This window comes from Dunckerocampus dactyliophorus, chromosome 9, assembly GCF_027744805.1.
Source record: "Dunckerocampus dactyliophorus isolate RoL2022-P2 chromosome 9, RoL_Ddac_1.1, whole genome shotgun sequence".
NCBI lineage: Eukaryota > Metazoa > Chordata > Actinopteri > Syngnathiformes > Syngnathidae > Dunckerocampus > Dunckerocampus dactyliophorus.
The window spans coordinates 30577194-30591116 of record NC_072827.1 but is presented as its reverse complement, the minus strand read 5'-3'; the positions used below and the strand labels follow the sequence as shown (position 1 = coordinate 30591116).

Here is a 13923-nt window from a genome sequence, read left to right as displayed (position 1 = left end):
AACAAAAGGTTATTATTAAAAAAAAAAAAAAGGATGAGGATCTGATCTGGGATTGGCAGGACTATAAAAAAAAAATCGAATGACGGCGATAAATGAACATTTAAGGTTACTTTTACGTTCGCTCAAGACGTGATTGTTGAAAAAGACATGATGTGACATGGAGATCAACACGGACACCACCTTCATGTTTTGCCATGAGTTAGTTGTTGAATTCAATCATGTTTGTTTCATTGGTGTACAGCGGCTGACTGAACAATTTTGGGGCAAAATTGGGGCAAAAATTCCTCATCGGTTTAGGGGAAAAATTTATAGTGAAACGATTTAACAAATTAAAAAAAGAAATTAAACAAAAATATTTTTAGTTAAATATATTATTAATTAAAGCAAGTAGTATTTAACATTCCAGCTTCACAGCAAAATGAACCTCAGGCCCTACGCCGGATTCCGGAACTACTAACGGAACTACTATTAACTTAAAAATTGTATTCTGCAACAAATGAAGCTCAACGTTTTACGAATTAGAACAAGCAAGCAATTTATGAACGATGCAATTAAATAAAGGCCGCAGAGTGGTTAGCATGTTGGCCACACAGTCAGGAGATCAGGAAGACCTGTGTTTGAATCCCTGTTGGGCATCTCTGTGTGGAGTTTGCACACAGGAGTTTTCCCGTGCGTGTGTGGGTTTTCTCCGGTACTCTGGTTTCCTCCCACATTCCAAAACCATGCATGTTAGCTCCATTGATGACTCTAAATTGTTCACAGGTATGAATGTGACTGTAGATGCTTGTTTGTCTATATGTGCCCTGCCATTGGCCACTGGCAACCAGTCCAGGGTGTACCCCCCCTCTCACCCAAAGTCAGCTGGGATAGGCTCCAGCAGAAGTAGGATGGCTGGACAATTAAATAAAAATGTTTTTGGTTAAAAATATTTTGCTCAGCACAAACTGTTACAGTTTGGAAAAATACTGAAAGTCGGCTCGCCTTCAAAGTAAGAGTCTTAGGGTTCAACCTAGTATTGGTGCCAAGATGATAATACGTATAATTCATGTATAAACCACAGAACACAGCTTTCAATACTTTGCAAAGGCAAGATGATGTACAACATCAGACACGCTATACTTACAATTCCTCTGGAAAGATTTACAAATAATGTAACTATTGCCTGAAATTGCAAATTCTTAAAAATACAATCTTGTGACGGGCCGCACGGTGGTCTAGTGGTTAGCACGTTGGCCAATACAGTAACAGCCTGGAGATCGGGAAGACCCGTGTCTCCCTGTGTGCGCGTGGGTTTTCTCCGGGTACTCCGGCTTCCTCCCACATTCCAAAAACATGCATGTTAGGTTAATTGTCCATAGGTATGAATGCAAGTGTGAGTGGTTGTTTGTCTATATGTGCCCTGCAATTGGCTGGGCGACCAGTCCAGGGTGTACCCCGCCTGTCGCCTGCACATCTCCTGTGCACAGTTCCCCTATTATGTGCTGTCGGCTCCAGCATGCCCCGCGACCCGCGGTATAGAAAATGGATGGATGGACAATCTTGTGACGCCGATAAAGCCTCAAATAGCTCTATGTACAATTATTCCATCAAAATAGTTGTTCTTCAACATGGTTAAGACTACAAGCTTAACACGGTTCAATAAAGTAGTTTCCTTTCAAACCTAGGCAGTTAAAAGCATGTTTTTCTGTCATGTGCTGAAAAGCTGCAATGTACAGTAAAGTGTGAAGTGATGCACAACCCGGTCACCAGCAAAGCACGCAAGGAGACATGGCAGTATGGCATCACGAAGGCAGCGCTAGCTGCCAACTCCAGCTTGAGAGTTAACCACGTGTGTTAACTTTAACGTCAAGTTAACAGCCGGTTAAGTCTAACGGTTGGTTAAGTCTGCTTAATCAGTGGTTAAATAAATAACCGAGTTTTGAACAACCGGGCCCTATTTATTTCTTTATTATGCTAACATAATCATACATGAATATATTTGTGCTGCTGGCAGTGGTGGCCCTGACCCGTGCTGGTTGGGGGCCCCCTACTCGTTGGGAGCCGAAGGCAATTGCCTACTTTTCCTTAATGGTAGGTTCTGTTGGTGTAGTCTAATAGTGTTTGATTGACAAAGACATGATATGGCAGCAACACAAACACCAGACACCACCTTCGCGTTTTGCTCCTAAAGCCTGTGCTTTTCTTTTGATCACGGCTGCAAGATAACCCAAAATGGAGCCAAAGAAAGTTGCACGTGCCAGCAATTTGATAAGGTGAGACGAGGTGAGAAACACTATTGAATTCACAAAATAACTTATGACCAAACACATCGTGGTGTCCGTGTTGATCTCGCTGCCACATCGTGTCTTTGGGAAAAGTCACGTCTTCAATGAAGGTAAAAGTAACCTTAAATGTTCATTTATTCCTTTCATTTGTCATTTATATGCATTTTGAATTGTTTTATGCATGTACAACTATAATTGTAAAACTAGAAAAATGTGTTTTGTGTTAACATTTTTGGCTTTCTGGAACGGATTCATTGGATTTACATTATTTCTTACGGGAAAAATGGATTTGGACCTTCTGGAACGTATTAATGACGCTAACCAAGGTTCCACTTGTATCAGTAAGAACAGCAACATCATTGAAAGTAGATCTTTGACTTGGGGCCCAAGCAGAGAAACCTGACCTGACAGTCACACAGCCCTGGCAGCCCTGTTGGACACCACAAACACTAAAAAAAAAAAAAAGCAACTTCATCTGAAGTCAAGTCATGCAGCTAGTTCTTGCAGTTGTACTGTATTGTTTTTTTCCTGTTATTTCCACCATGTTTCCCCTCAATGAACCACTGTTGCCTCCCTCTCTTGTAGGGACACCACCACCACCGAGCTTGATATAGTTCTTGCTACTCAAATGTGTGCCAGCAAGTTAGACAGTAATGGCAGTGTATTGACTCATTTTCAGTGAATAGTAAAACTTTACTGCCATGCAAGCTGTACACGGACTTGTCTAAAGTATATCCAAGTTTACTTTAGATAGTATTGTCCCATGAGAAGATAGACTGTGACGGTTGCTGAAATGTGCTGCATACAGTCTGTTATGAATAGACATTGCCACAGAGGTATTAATATCACGCATATTTTGTCCGAATGACACGAGGCCTCTTGTGTGTGAATGCTGATGTAGATTTCCTGTTTGCTGTGTCCTTACTTTTTGTATCCACTCAGGTCAACACCATATCGTGGAACGACACAGGAGAATACATCCTGTCAGGGTCAGATGATACCTTCCTGGCAATTACCAACCCGTACAACAAAAAGGTTGGTTGCAATAAATGTCCCGGACCGGCACAGTCGACAAAGAACCTGTCATAGGAAATAATGTCAAAATCATCTCTTCCAGTCACACGGTGGTCATTGTCAAACCTTATTCACTGTACAGGCAACGTTTAAGTAACATTTATAACTGTCTTACCAGTGTAAAAAGAAGTCACGTCGTCTTTTAGTGGTCAAGGCGTAACGCGGTGCATCAGCATTTGTGCCTAATATTTTTAACAGTCATACAAGTGTGAAAAGAGGTTAACCACTCTAAAACGTACAAAACTTTGATAACAAGTGATGATGCGTACGGAGTCTTGCTGTGCAACGCTTACTTCACGCACCGTTCTTGGCTGTCTCTTTTGTTCTGTTTTTATGTCTTTAGAACACACGGAAAAGAGAAAGACGTGTGTTCATGTCTCACATAAGGATTGTGGATGATGGGCAAAATTTTCCCCAAAAAGTGCAGTTTTCCTTTTTAAGAGCGAGGTTTAAGAGGTAGCGCCAAATCTATATGTGGCTGGCCTGACACGATATACAGTCATGGAAACCCTTGTTTCTCCAGTTTCTTCTTCATTTTAATGGGTTGTTCAACTAAAGTTACATTTGTTTGGACAAGTATAATGATGCCAACAAAATAGCTTGTAAGAGTTCATTTTTTTGCCAGTAAAATGCCATAGCTAGTGATGTAAGAACTTAAGTGATTTTTGTTCTTGTCAAGAAAAGCATGGAAATGGCTAAATAGCCATCCGCTTTCTCTACCACTAGGGTCGTGGGTATGCTGGAGCCTATCCCAGCTGTCTTTGGACATTCACACCTATGGACAATTTAGTCCATATTTTGGCAATGTGGGAGGAAGCTGGAGTAGCGCACACACAAACACACACACACACACACACACACACACACACACACACACACATGGGGAGAACATGCAAACTCCACACAGAGATGTTCCAACACATATACAGACAAACCCAGATGTGACCAACATGCTAACCACTAGGCCACCGTGCAGCTACATATCAGCTTTTAATTGAAACTCTTGTGTGCTATTTTTGTTGTCATCGTTATATTTGTCCAAACAAATGTACCTTTAGTTGTGCCAGGCATTAAAATGAACATGAAGCTGAAGAAACAAGTCTGCTGACTGTGAATGAATGTATGGGAAACACTGTTCTTTTATGATTAAGGCGCCATCTTCGGTTCTGCGCCTCTTCCCTCAGGTCAAAAAGTCAATACGGTCTGGTCACCGCGCCAACATCTTCAGCGCAAAGTTCATGCCCCACACCAACGACCAGGAGATCATCTCCTGCTCCGGGGACGGGATCATCTACTACACGCACACAGAGAAGAGCGCCGAGTTCAACAGGCAATGTCAGTTCACCTGCCATTATGGCACCGCCTATGAGGTACCCAAAAATGCCTGCTCAAATCCCTCTTTGATCTGTCCTGTTTATAACCTCATTGTTGGCTGTGTTGCCAGATTATGACGGTACCAAACGACCCCTACACCTTCCTGTCGTGCGGGGAGGACGGCACGGTGCGATGGTTCGACCTCCGCACGAAAACCTGCTGCACTAAAGAAGACTGCAAAGATGTATGCTGACATCACTTACACTTTACGATAATAATGCACAGCAAATAACCACCGAAGTCAAAACACAGTCCATTCAAGGCTGCTGGTTCTTCCAGTTATTCTAATTTTACATAGGAAATAATTGGAAAGGGGAAGGAACCACTGTATAAAAAAACTAAATAAAACCAGAATACTGTAAAGTAAAAGCGCTAACCCTTTGAGGCACCTGACAGAAACGGGGCTAATGGAGAGCAATACTGCCACCTGTTGGGATTTTATAGGTATTACTGTAATTCATAAAGCCTTGATATTTAGTTGGTTATACTGTCGTCCCTCATTTATCGTGGTTAATTGGTTCCAGACTGGACTTTAATATGTGAATTTCCGCGATGTAGGATTCAGTATGAAATAATGGGATGTTTTTGTAGTTAGAGCATAGAAAACCTGTTTAAGACTTTTTAAATATGGTTTCTACTGTTTATTAGAGCCCTCTAGACTTGCAATAACCCCCTTTGTACTCTCCTTTACACGCCTATTATTCTTTGTTTAGACCACATTGCTGAATGCGCAGGGACATAAGAGATGGCCACCACTCATTCCATGTAGCAAGATACCGAACTAGCTAGTGAACCTCCAATGTATTTGTTCCCAACCTAAGAAAGTGTTTCCAACGGAGTGGGGAAGAAGGGCAAAGTAAGAAGCTCAAAACATACCACTTTCTCACAGAATGGGAGGATAACTTTTTTTAACTCTATCATGTCAGACATGCCATGGCTGACTCCATGCAGTGTTAAGGTAATGCAAGGTAATGTCTCATCAATGCAACATTACTGATGCCTTGTGACCAGAATACTGTATATGACTGGTCTTCAATATTTTTAGGCCATTGTCAACCAGGAAACAGCGATCATTTATTAATTAATGAATTTTTGAAAACCGCAATGTAGCGAGGGACAACTGTATTGCTCATATTGTACCGAGCAGCCAGAAACTGGTTCTAGATTTGCCAGCACACTTTTCCTCTTTGTTGTCTATGGCACTATTTTGTGGTGGCGTCACAAAAATCACAAGGAAGCCAAAGAAAAAGCAAAACACACTTGTGGAGTTCTGCTTTAAATTCTCATTGACATCACAAACGATTGTTTACAGTAAACTACTAAGTTTTGGTTGGTTGTCTTTTGAAAATTTTGGTTGAAGTTGAAATTGTACTGTTTGACTTTGTAAATTCGGCTGTAAATAGAAATAATCAGTTCCAGGGTCAAACTGTGGCCATCATAAAACTTGTATAAGCGGCACAGTCAGTTCCTGTAAGTGATATTTTAACATTGCTGTCGTACAAGTGTAAACATAAGTTAACCACTGCTTTGTGAGGTCCTGTGCGATGCGTCAGTGCCTCAAGCAAAGCTCATGCGTGGCGAGAGTTCTAATTTTCGACATTTTAAAGCAACATTTCCCTGCCAAATTTGGAGTTGTGGGACCTTGGTGTCCTCTTTAAAGCAACATCTTCCTGCCAAATTTGGAGTTGCGGGATCTTGGTGTCCTCTTAATGTGACCTAGCGTGAGGCGATCTTGTTGCATCTCCTCGAGTTTCATGCAGAACATCACTCCCTGCATCTGACTCATTGTTTACAGATGGTGTTACACTCACTTGTACACCTCTCGGTGTGATGCAGTGCATTTCTACACAATAATAAGCCTGTTGTAAAACTGAGCATTATTATCTTGAAGGAGCGCCTGATGCAATACAATGATGAGTGTTTGTAAGCTTCCATAAATGCAGCTTAATAGCAGTGTGTGGCTTACATGTTGACAGGACATCCTAATAAATTGCCGCAGAGCCGCGACATCCATCTCCATCTCTCCCCTGATGCCCTACTACCTAGCGGTGGGCTGCTCTGACAGCTCTGTGCGCATTTATGACAGACGCATGCTGGGCACCAGGGCAACGGGTAAGGACGCCACGTGTGTATAAACATAGCTTTTGTAGAAAGCAGCTTACATCAGTATGTTCCTTCCCAGGTAACTACATGGGTCGGGGGACAACAGGCATGTGCGTGAGGTTCGTGCCCGCCCACCTGTCCAACAAGTCGTGTCGTGTGACATCTCTGTGCTACAGCGAGGATGGCCAGGAGGTGCTGGTCAGCTACTCCTCAGACTACATCTACCTTTTTGATCCCAAAGATGACCAGGCCCGAGAGCTCAAGGGACCCTCGGAGGAGAGGAGGGAGGAGGTAAGTGTTTGAGGTTGTATTTTACCATTTGAGGTTACATAGTCCCTTCGAGGACACTGGTCAACCTTCATGTTAGTGGCGTATGTACTTATATTTCACATAGAAAATATTAGAAATGGGAATAGTCTCAAGTGTACAGGCATTTGTTAAGTAACATTTTAACAGTCATATAAGTGTAAAGATAAGTCAAACCCTTGTAACACAATAATACACTAACTCTAACAAATGATGCAAAGGTTAGTCATAATCGGACATCTCATTTTTTGTCAGCCACGTGTATAAAAGAAGTTAACCACCGTAGTAATAATTTGGAGTTTAAAAAAACCCATCACGTGTCGTGTACAGTAGTAGATTAACTCCACAAGTATTTTACCTTCTTGGTGTTTTTGAGACCGCACCAGAGGAGGGTACTAGTGCTGGCAAAGAGGGAACAGGGTGATGATAGCCATAGAACCAGAATTTCAACTTTTATGCGACATTGGAAAGGGTCGAGCTATCCAATATGGACAATATTATTATCTATTATTATTATATTTCTATGCCGCTTATCCTCACTAGGGTCGCGGGGGTATGCTAGAGCCTATCCCAGCTGACTTCGGGCGACAGGCGGGGTACACCCTGGACTGGTTGCCAGCCAGTCACAGGGCACATATAGACAAACAACCATTCACGCTCACATTCATACCTATGGACAATTTAGAGTCGCCAATTAAGCATAAATTACATCAGGGGTCACCAACGTGGTGCCCGTGGGCACCAGGTAGCCCCCCACGACCACATGAGGCGCCCGCAGGCCTGCTTTTCATTCAGGTTTTCAGTTAATAATGTGAGAACACTAGAAAGCAAAGTATTCTGAAACATAAAATGTGAGTTGTGGATACCAGCATTTTGTGAATGTTTTGGTAAAACAAGCATATTTGATTTGTTTGGGTTGAAATAAGGTATGAAAATCATTTCTACAAAAATGAGTAGCTCGTGGCCATTTTCATTTTCTAAAAGTAGCTCTCGCAAGAAAAAACGTTGGTGACCCCTGAATTACATACACATAATACATTTTGCCAATCTTTCGCTAACATAATCAATACCGTGAAAGCAGAAGGGCTAATCGCTAGTGTGAAAAGAAAAGAACTAGGAAAGCATACCAATAAACAGCACATTTTTACTGTTTATTCCTCTCTATTGCATACCTGTCATGCGTCGTCAAAGGATGAGTAGTTTTACTTTCTTTTCATTTTATTACACCTGTTTTTACACCTGTTTAACAGTCATTACAGTTGTTTTGTGTGCAGCTTTCATGTTTTCTTTGCGTGAAAAGTGCTCTTGCGTCTCTTCCTCTGTGAATTGTGCGCTGGGGCAGCCTGGCGAACGAAGCCAACCGGCCAGAAAATCAAAGTCAGGAGAGACGAAACGAGCTGGTGCACTCTTTATTTTTGAAGCACGGTTTTTTCCAACACGTAGACATGGAGGTCACGACGCCGGGGCGCTTAGTTTGGAAATGGGATCCGTGCGAGGAATTGGACGCTGGCGCTGCGTCCTGTGTGCGACTGGATGTGCTCCATCATGGTGCCAGCCAGTGCTGCAAAGCCTCGTGAGTTCAGCTGTGGCGAGATGCGACCAACATTCCTTTCCAAATACAGCGACTCATGCACGCTGTGTTCCGCTCGCCTCAAATAGTTCAAGTGGATGGTCTCTTAAAGGGGGACAGTCTTTTTCCCCTTCCTTCCACCTGTAGCTCCACTTGTGCATGTTACTACACTTTTCAGCACCTCCAGCATGATTTCCTCTTTGAGGTGCTTGATACGCTTTAAGACGCCTCCATGCTCTATTTGTGCTCTGTAGCGATAGCGACATGAGGGTTTAACGGAAAGTGAAGGCAACGCCAGTGGTGTGCTGTGAGAGAAGCACAGCTATTTCTGACAGCGCTTTGACTGACAAACTGCTAATCTCTGTGTGTGTGTGTGTGTGTGTGCTCGTTTTCACAGCTGAGGCAGCCGCCAGTGAAGCGCCTTCGTCTACGAGGTGACTGGTCGGACACCGGACCCCGAGCTCGTCCCGAGAGCGAGAGGGAGAGAGACGGTGAGCTCACAGCACAAAGTCATGACTTTAACAAGCGCCGTATTGACCCCAATATAAGACAAGTTTTTTTTTTTTTTCTTTTTTTTTGGGACTATATAGTAATCCCTCACCACTTTGCGCTTCAAATTTTGCAGCTTCACTCTATCATGGTTTAAAAATATATACAATTATTAAATCATGCAGTGTCGTGGTTGAATACTGCCTATTATTGCAAAACATGAGGGAGAGAGACGGTGAGCTCACAGCACAAAGTCATGACTTAAACAAGTGCCGTATTGACCCCAATATAAGACAAGTTTTTTTTTTTCTTTTCTTTTTTTTTGGGACTATATAGTAATCCCTCGCCACTTTGCGCTTCAAATTTTGCAGCTTCACTCTATCACGGTTTAAAAATATATATAATTATTAAATCATGCAGTGTCGTGGTTGAATACTGCCTATTATTGCAAAACATGCGTATTTAAACAAATGTTGTCTATTTTTTGCCAAAATTTAGAATTTTTGAGCAAAAAATACAAAATGAACTAAAGTACAAATATAACGCATTCAAAAGACGCAGTCGTTTATGATATGTAGTATTTTGCACTGGCCACTAGGTGTCAGTAATGTTTGTTGAAACACACAATCACCAGACTTCAACAACAGGCTTTTATTGCAGGTCTGAATTAACTCACAAAAGGCACAATGATCCCTAATAAAAACACAGGCTACTGTTGCGGCCAAGCTGAAACTCAATTCTGAACCCCCGACGTCGCTTCCTGTCTGCCCCTCATGCAGCTCATGGACACGACACGTTTATAACAACACACACGAGCACGACTCTTATTTATGTCTTAGATGGCTTATTTACTTTTATGTCTACTATATTGAGTAAAGGGAGTGTAAAATGTTATTTCATGTCTGGAGGGCTCCATTAATGTTAAAAACCATATTTAGAAGGTCATAAATGGGTAACTATAAAAATATTCCATTTATAAATAAGGACTCCTGCTTTGTGGAAATTCACTTTTCACGGTCGGTTCTGGAACCAATTAACCGCGATAAATGAGGAATAACTGTACCGTCTTATACTTGGGTCAATACAGTAGGGGAACCTTAAGGATGCCCGACGGGCTTCATTGTAACAGTTTACATCCTTGCATTTCTATTTTTCTGTGTAAAGCCACCTTTTTTCCACACAGCTTTGTAGGGCTGGGTGATATAGCTATATTATTAATTTATCAATACAGACTGAATGTGCGCTGTAACTCTTGAAGCGGAGGTCTCACTCATCACTCAGCACTGTGTGAACGCCACTGAGCGAGGCTCCTGCCCAGCCCCCCTCCATGCATGAAGAAGGAGAGAGGAGGGACGGAGCAGAAGCCCCGCTCAGTCATCAATAAACATGAAGGAAGCGACAACGTCTGCGATGGAGGAACGTGTCTGAAAAGAAAAAGCAGTGGCTCGGTCTTTTGGAGGTACTTCGAAAAAGTGACCGACAAGTGCGGAAGCAGAACAGTCTTTTTCACCACCTTAAAACTTGGCACAAACTCCAGTAGGAGTGTGTGAAGCTGCGGGCTAAACTAACTTCACAAAGGTCCTGCCACAACACAAAACATATTGCTTGCTTCATTTTCCTGTTGCGTTCCTCATGAAGGGAAAAGTGCAGAGTGGTGTACATTGCTAAGGACATGGTCCCCGTTGCAATGCTCAGAAAAAAAAACGGATAAACTGCGGAAAACAATGGACTCGCGATGTCCAGCGAGCTTCACGGTCACAATTATTCAGCACGAGAAGCCACAAATGTGTTTGATAGGAAGTCAGTTGCTAAGCCTGGTGCAGTTGACGGGTTGGTGTTCCTGGCACAAAATCTCGAAAGGAATAAGGACATGCTTATTTCTCACTAAAAATGTTTAACTAAAAAAGATAATACTCTACAAAGTAAAGTGTTTTTGAGTTGCTGCTGACATTTAAAAATGTCCTCTTAAGCAGGGCACTTTATTTCATATTTAGTTGTTTGTGCTTTTGGTATTAGCTGAGGATTTGAGCGTAACTAAAGGTTTGTTATAAAGAGGATTGAACATTATATTTGACTTTTTCTATATTTATTTCCAAAAGAGAATGAACTATTTTATTTTGGCAGATATTTTTAATTTTAATAAAACAACTTCACACGCATCCCTATTACTTTGTGGAAAAACATATGGGGATATCTATTGTATATTGATATTCAACCTAAATATATCGGGATATCGTCCAGCCCTACAGCTTTGCATTGACTCTCCGGATAGTGTGCAGAGGTACTGAATAGTGCATCTAATGGGGGTATATCTCATCAGTTCCTGTGTGTTTACCTGCTTTAATGCACCATCAATGTTGCGACAGTGTCTGCCATCTTCCGTCAATGTATACAACGGATGTTTCATGTTGTTACGAGTGCACAACCTCTCGCTATTTTTCTCTTCCAGGTGAGCAAAGTCCCAATGTCTCTCTAATGCAGAGGATGTCGGACATGTTGTCACGGTGGTTTGAGGAAGCTAGCGAGGCTCAGAGCAGCAGAGGGACGCGCCCTCCTTCACGGCCCCGAGGTTGGAACTGTTTGTTTAACCTGTATGGTTTTAAATGCTTTTACTGTAAAATGCTGTAATTATAGTCGGGCCGTTTATTTACCTACAGGACGTTATTTGGAAGCATTTATTTCTAAAATGTGAAAACGTGTGCATGTGTGTGTGTCTGTACAAGTACAGTATGTTGCACAGCAGCAGTAAAACCAATGTTGTGATAATTTAGAGGCTGATAAAGCTGCTGGATGCTGACCACTCATTAGTGTTAAAATGCTGTTATTGCTATCTTGAGGAGTTATATAAATATAATATAATATATAAAACAAACTGTATCAGGAGATTGACTACAGCCACAACTGGCAATGTTTAGATTGGAGTGTCCAAAGTTTTTACACTGAGGGCCACATACTGAAAAATCCAAGGATGCCGGGGCCAGTTGTACATTTTCTAAACCAAACCATGTAGATATTCTGAGAGGTTTTTAAAATACTTTTAAAGAAAAAATCAGCCCGCATCTCAGCTTTGTGTTATCGGTGACCAAGCATATTATTATTACAATCTGTTCCTCATTTTTCCATTTTTGCTGTGTTTTTTATTATTTTTACAAATACTTCAACTTTCTTCTCGCACTTATGTCTTCATTCTCATCATACTTTGACTTCATCGTAAAATTCAAACTATTACCCAAGCTAATTTTCCGAAAATTCTAACTTTATTCTTTTTGTTTGTTTCTCATAGCATTATGACTTTTGAAAAATTAGACATTTTTCAACTTTATGCTATTTTTTATCTCAGTGTTATGACATTATTCTCTTAATATTTATTCTTTATTCTTGTGAAATTACTGCTCTTGTTTCCATTTTTGCTATTGTTTTTTTTTAGTTTTCTTGTCTAATTGTATTTTTACGACGTGCCAAGGACCAATTAAAAATAACTGCCATGGGCCATAAAAGTCCCCCGGGGCGCACTCTGGACACCCATGGTTTAGCTCGGTGTTTCCCAACCTTTTTTGACTTGTGTGCCCCCAGAGCCTTATTGTCATACCTTGAGTACCCCCTCACTCACACTTGTTGATAATTCTCCAAAAGTAGAATCTAACACAACTGTTATGATTTTAGTGCAGATGTGCCACAGGTTATTGTCTCCCTGGGGAAACTAGTTGTAGTGCACACGTTCCATTTTATTGTCTCGCTTAATATGAAATGACCGGAATATTTACTTATCATATCAGAAATTAAACGTTTCCACGTACCCCCTGCAATTTGCTTGTGTACCACTAGGGGCACGCGTACCCGTGGTTGGGAATCACTGGTTTCAATAACTGGAGACCAGTTTTGTAGACCACCCACACCCAGCAAGTATAAGAGACTCTGCAGTTAATGCAATAGAGGTGTTAATTGGAGCATTTATGATCTGTTAGCATCTTATCATCTTGATTCCAGGAACAGCTGTCCGCCCCAATATTCCCGCTGCAGCTGCAGTTGCCTCCAGCCAGGCGTCCAGCCCCCCTGAAAGGCCAGCGCGGGCAGAGGCAACGACATCCTCACCTGCATCCTCTTCCTCATCAGAGTCCTCAACGTCTGCTGTGCTACCTCCTGTGGAGGGTTCTGCATCGCCCTCCTCTACAGAGGCCGGCCCAAGGAGGCAGGCCCCGACGACAGCAGTCACCTCAGAGACGGCGCTCTCAGGTAGGAGTCCCCTTGTCACTTTTGTGGTTTTTATGTTAGTGTGTGTTGAGCCACGCCTCTCCCCTTCAGCATCCTGTCGTCCATTCCCTGTTCATCCTCGTTTTCCCTAATCCCCACCCTCTCTCCGTCAGAGTACGGCCCTCATCGACTGCCGATAAGTTTAGTATGTAGGCGTTTGCAGAGATTACTTCGCCTGGCTGACCCCCCAGGACAGGGGCGGCGAGCGGCCCCTTCTTCTTCTTCCTCCTCCTCCTCTTCCTCCTCTGCCTCTGCACCCCCAGAGAGACAGTCACAAAGACTGGCTGCCACTGCTCCTGCTGAGATGCATCCCCATACAGGTTACCTCACCTCACCCCACCCCACCCCACCCCTTTTGCCGCTTTCTGCCTGGCACCTCTTATTCCCCTCATCTTGCTCATGCTTGTGTGAGCTGCACAATGATGTCTAACTAATCCCACTGTCATCCCTTCTTCACTGGCCGAAACGCCACTAATCCCATACTCACCACGC

At 42.5% G+C, this 13923-nt stretch overlaps 1 protein-coding gene across 3 annotated transcripts in view; it reads left to right on the top strand.

Moving 5' to 3' along the window:
• Positions 1-13923, top strand: part of dcaf6 (ddb1 and cul4 associated factor 6) — a 32237-nt gene that overhangs the window by 4177 nt on the left and 14137 nt on the right. For all 3 annotated transcript variants that reach the window (XM_054788011.1, XM_054788010.1, XM_054788012.1), the window contains exons 3-11: positions 3207-3299; positions 4523-4708; positions 4783-4896; positions 6689-6824; positions 6895-7106; positions 9089-9182; positions 11630-11749; positions 13168-13413; positions 13545-13751. In XM_054788011.1, coding sequence (XP_054643986.1) covers positions 3207-3299; positions 4523-4708; positions 4783-4896; positions 6689-6824; positions 6895-7106; positions 9089-9182; positions 11630-11749; positions 13168-13413; positions 13545-13751 — 1408 coding nt within the window. The remainder of the gene's footprint in view (positions 1-3206; positions 3300-4522; positions 4709-4782; positions 4897-6688; positions 6825-6894; positions 7107-9088; positions 9183-11629; positions 11750-13167; positions 13414-13544; positions 13752-13923) is intronic.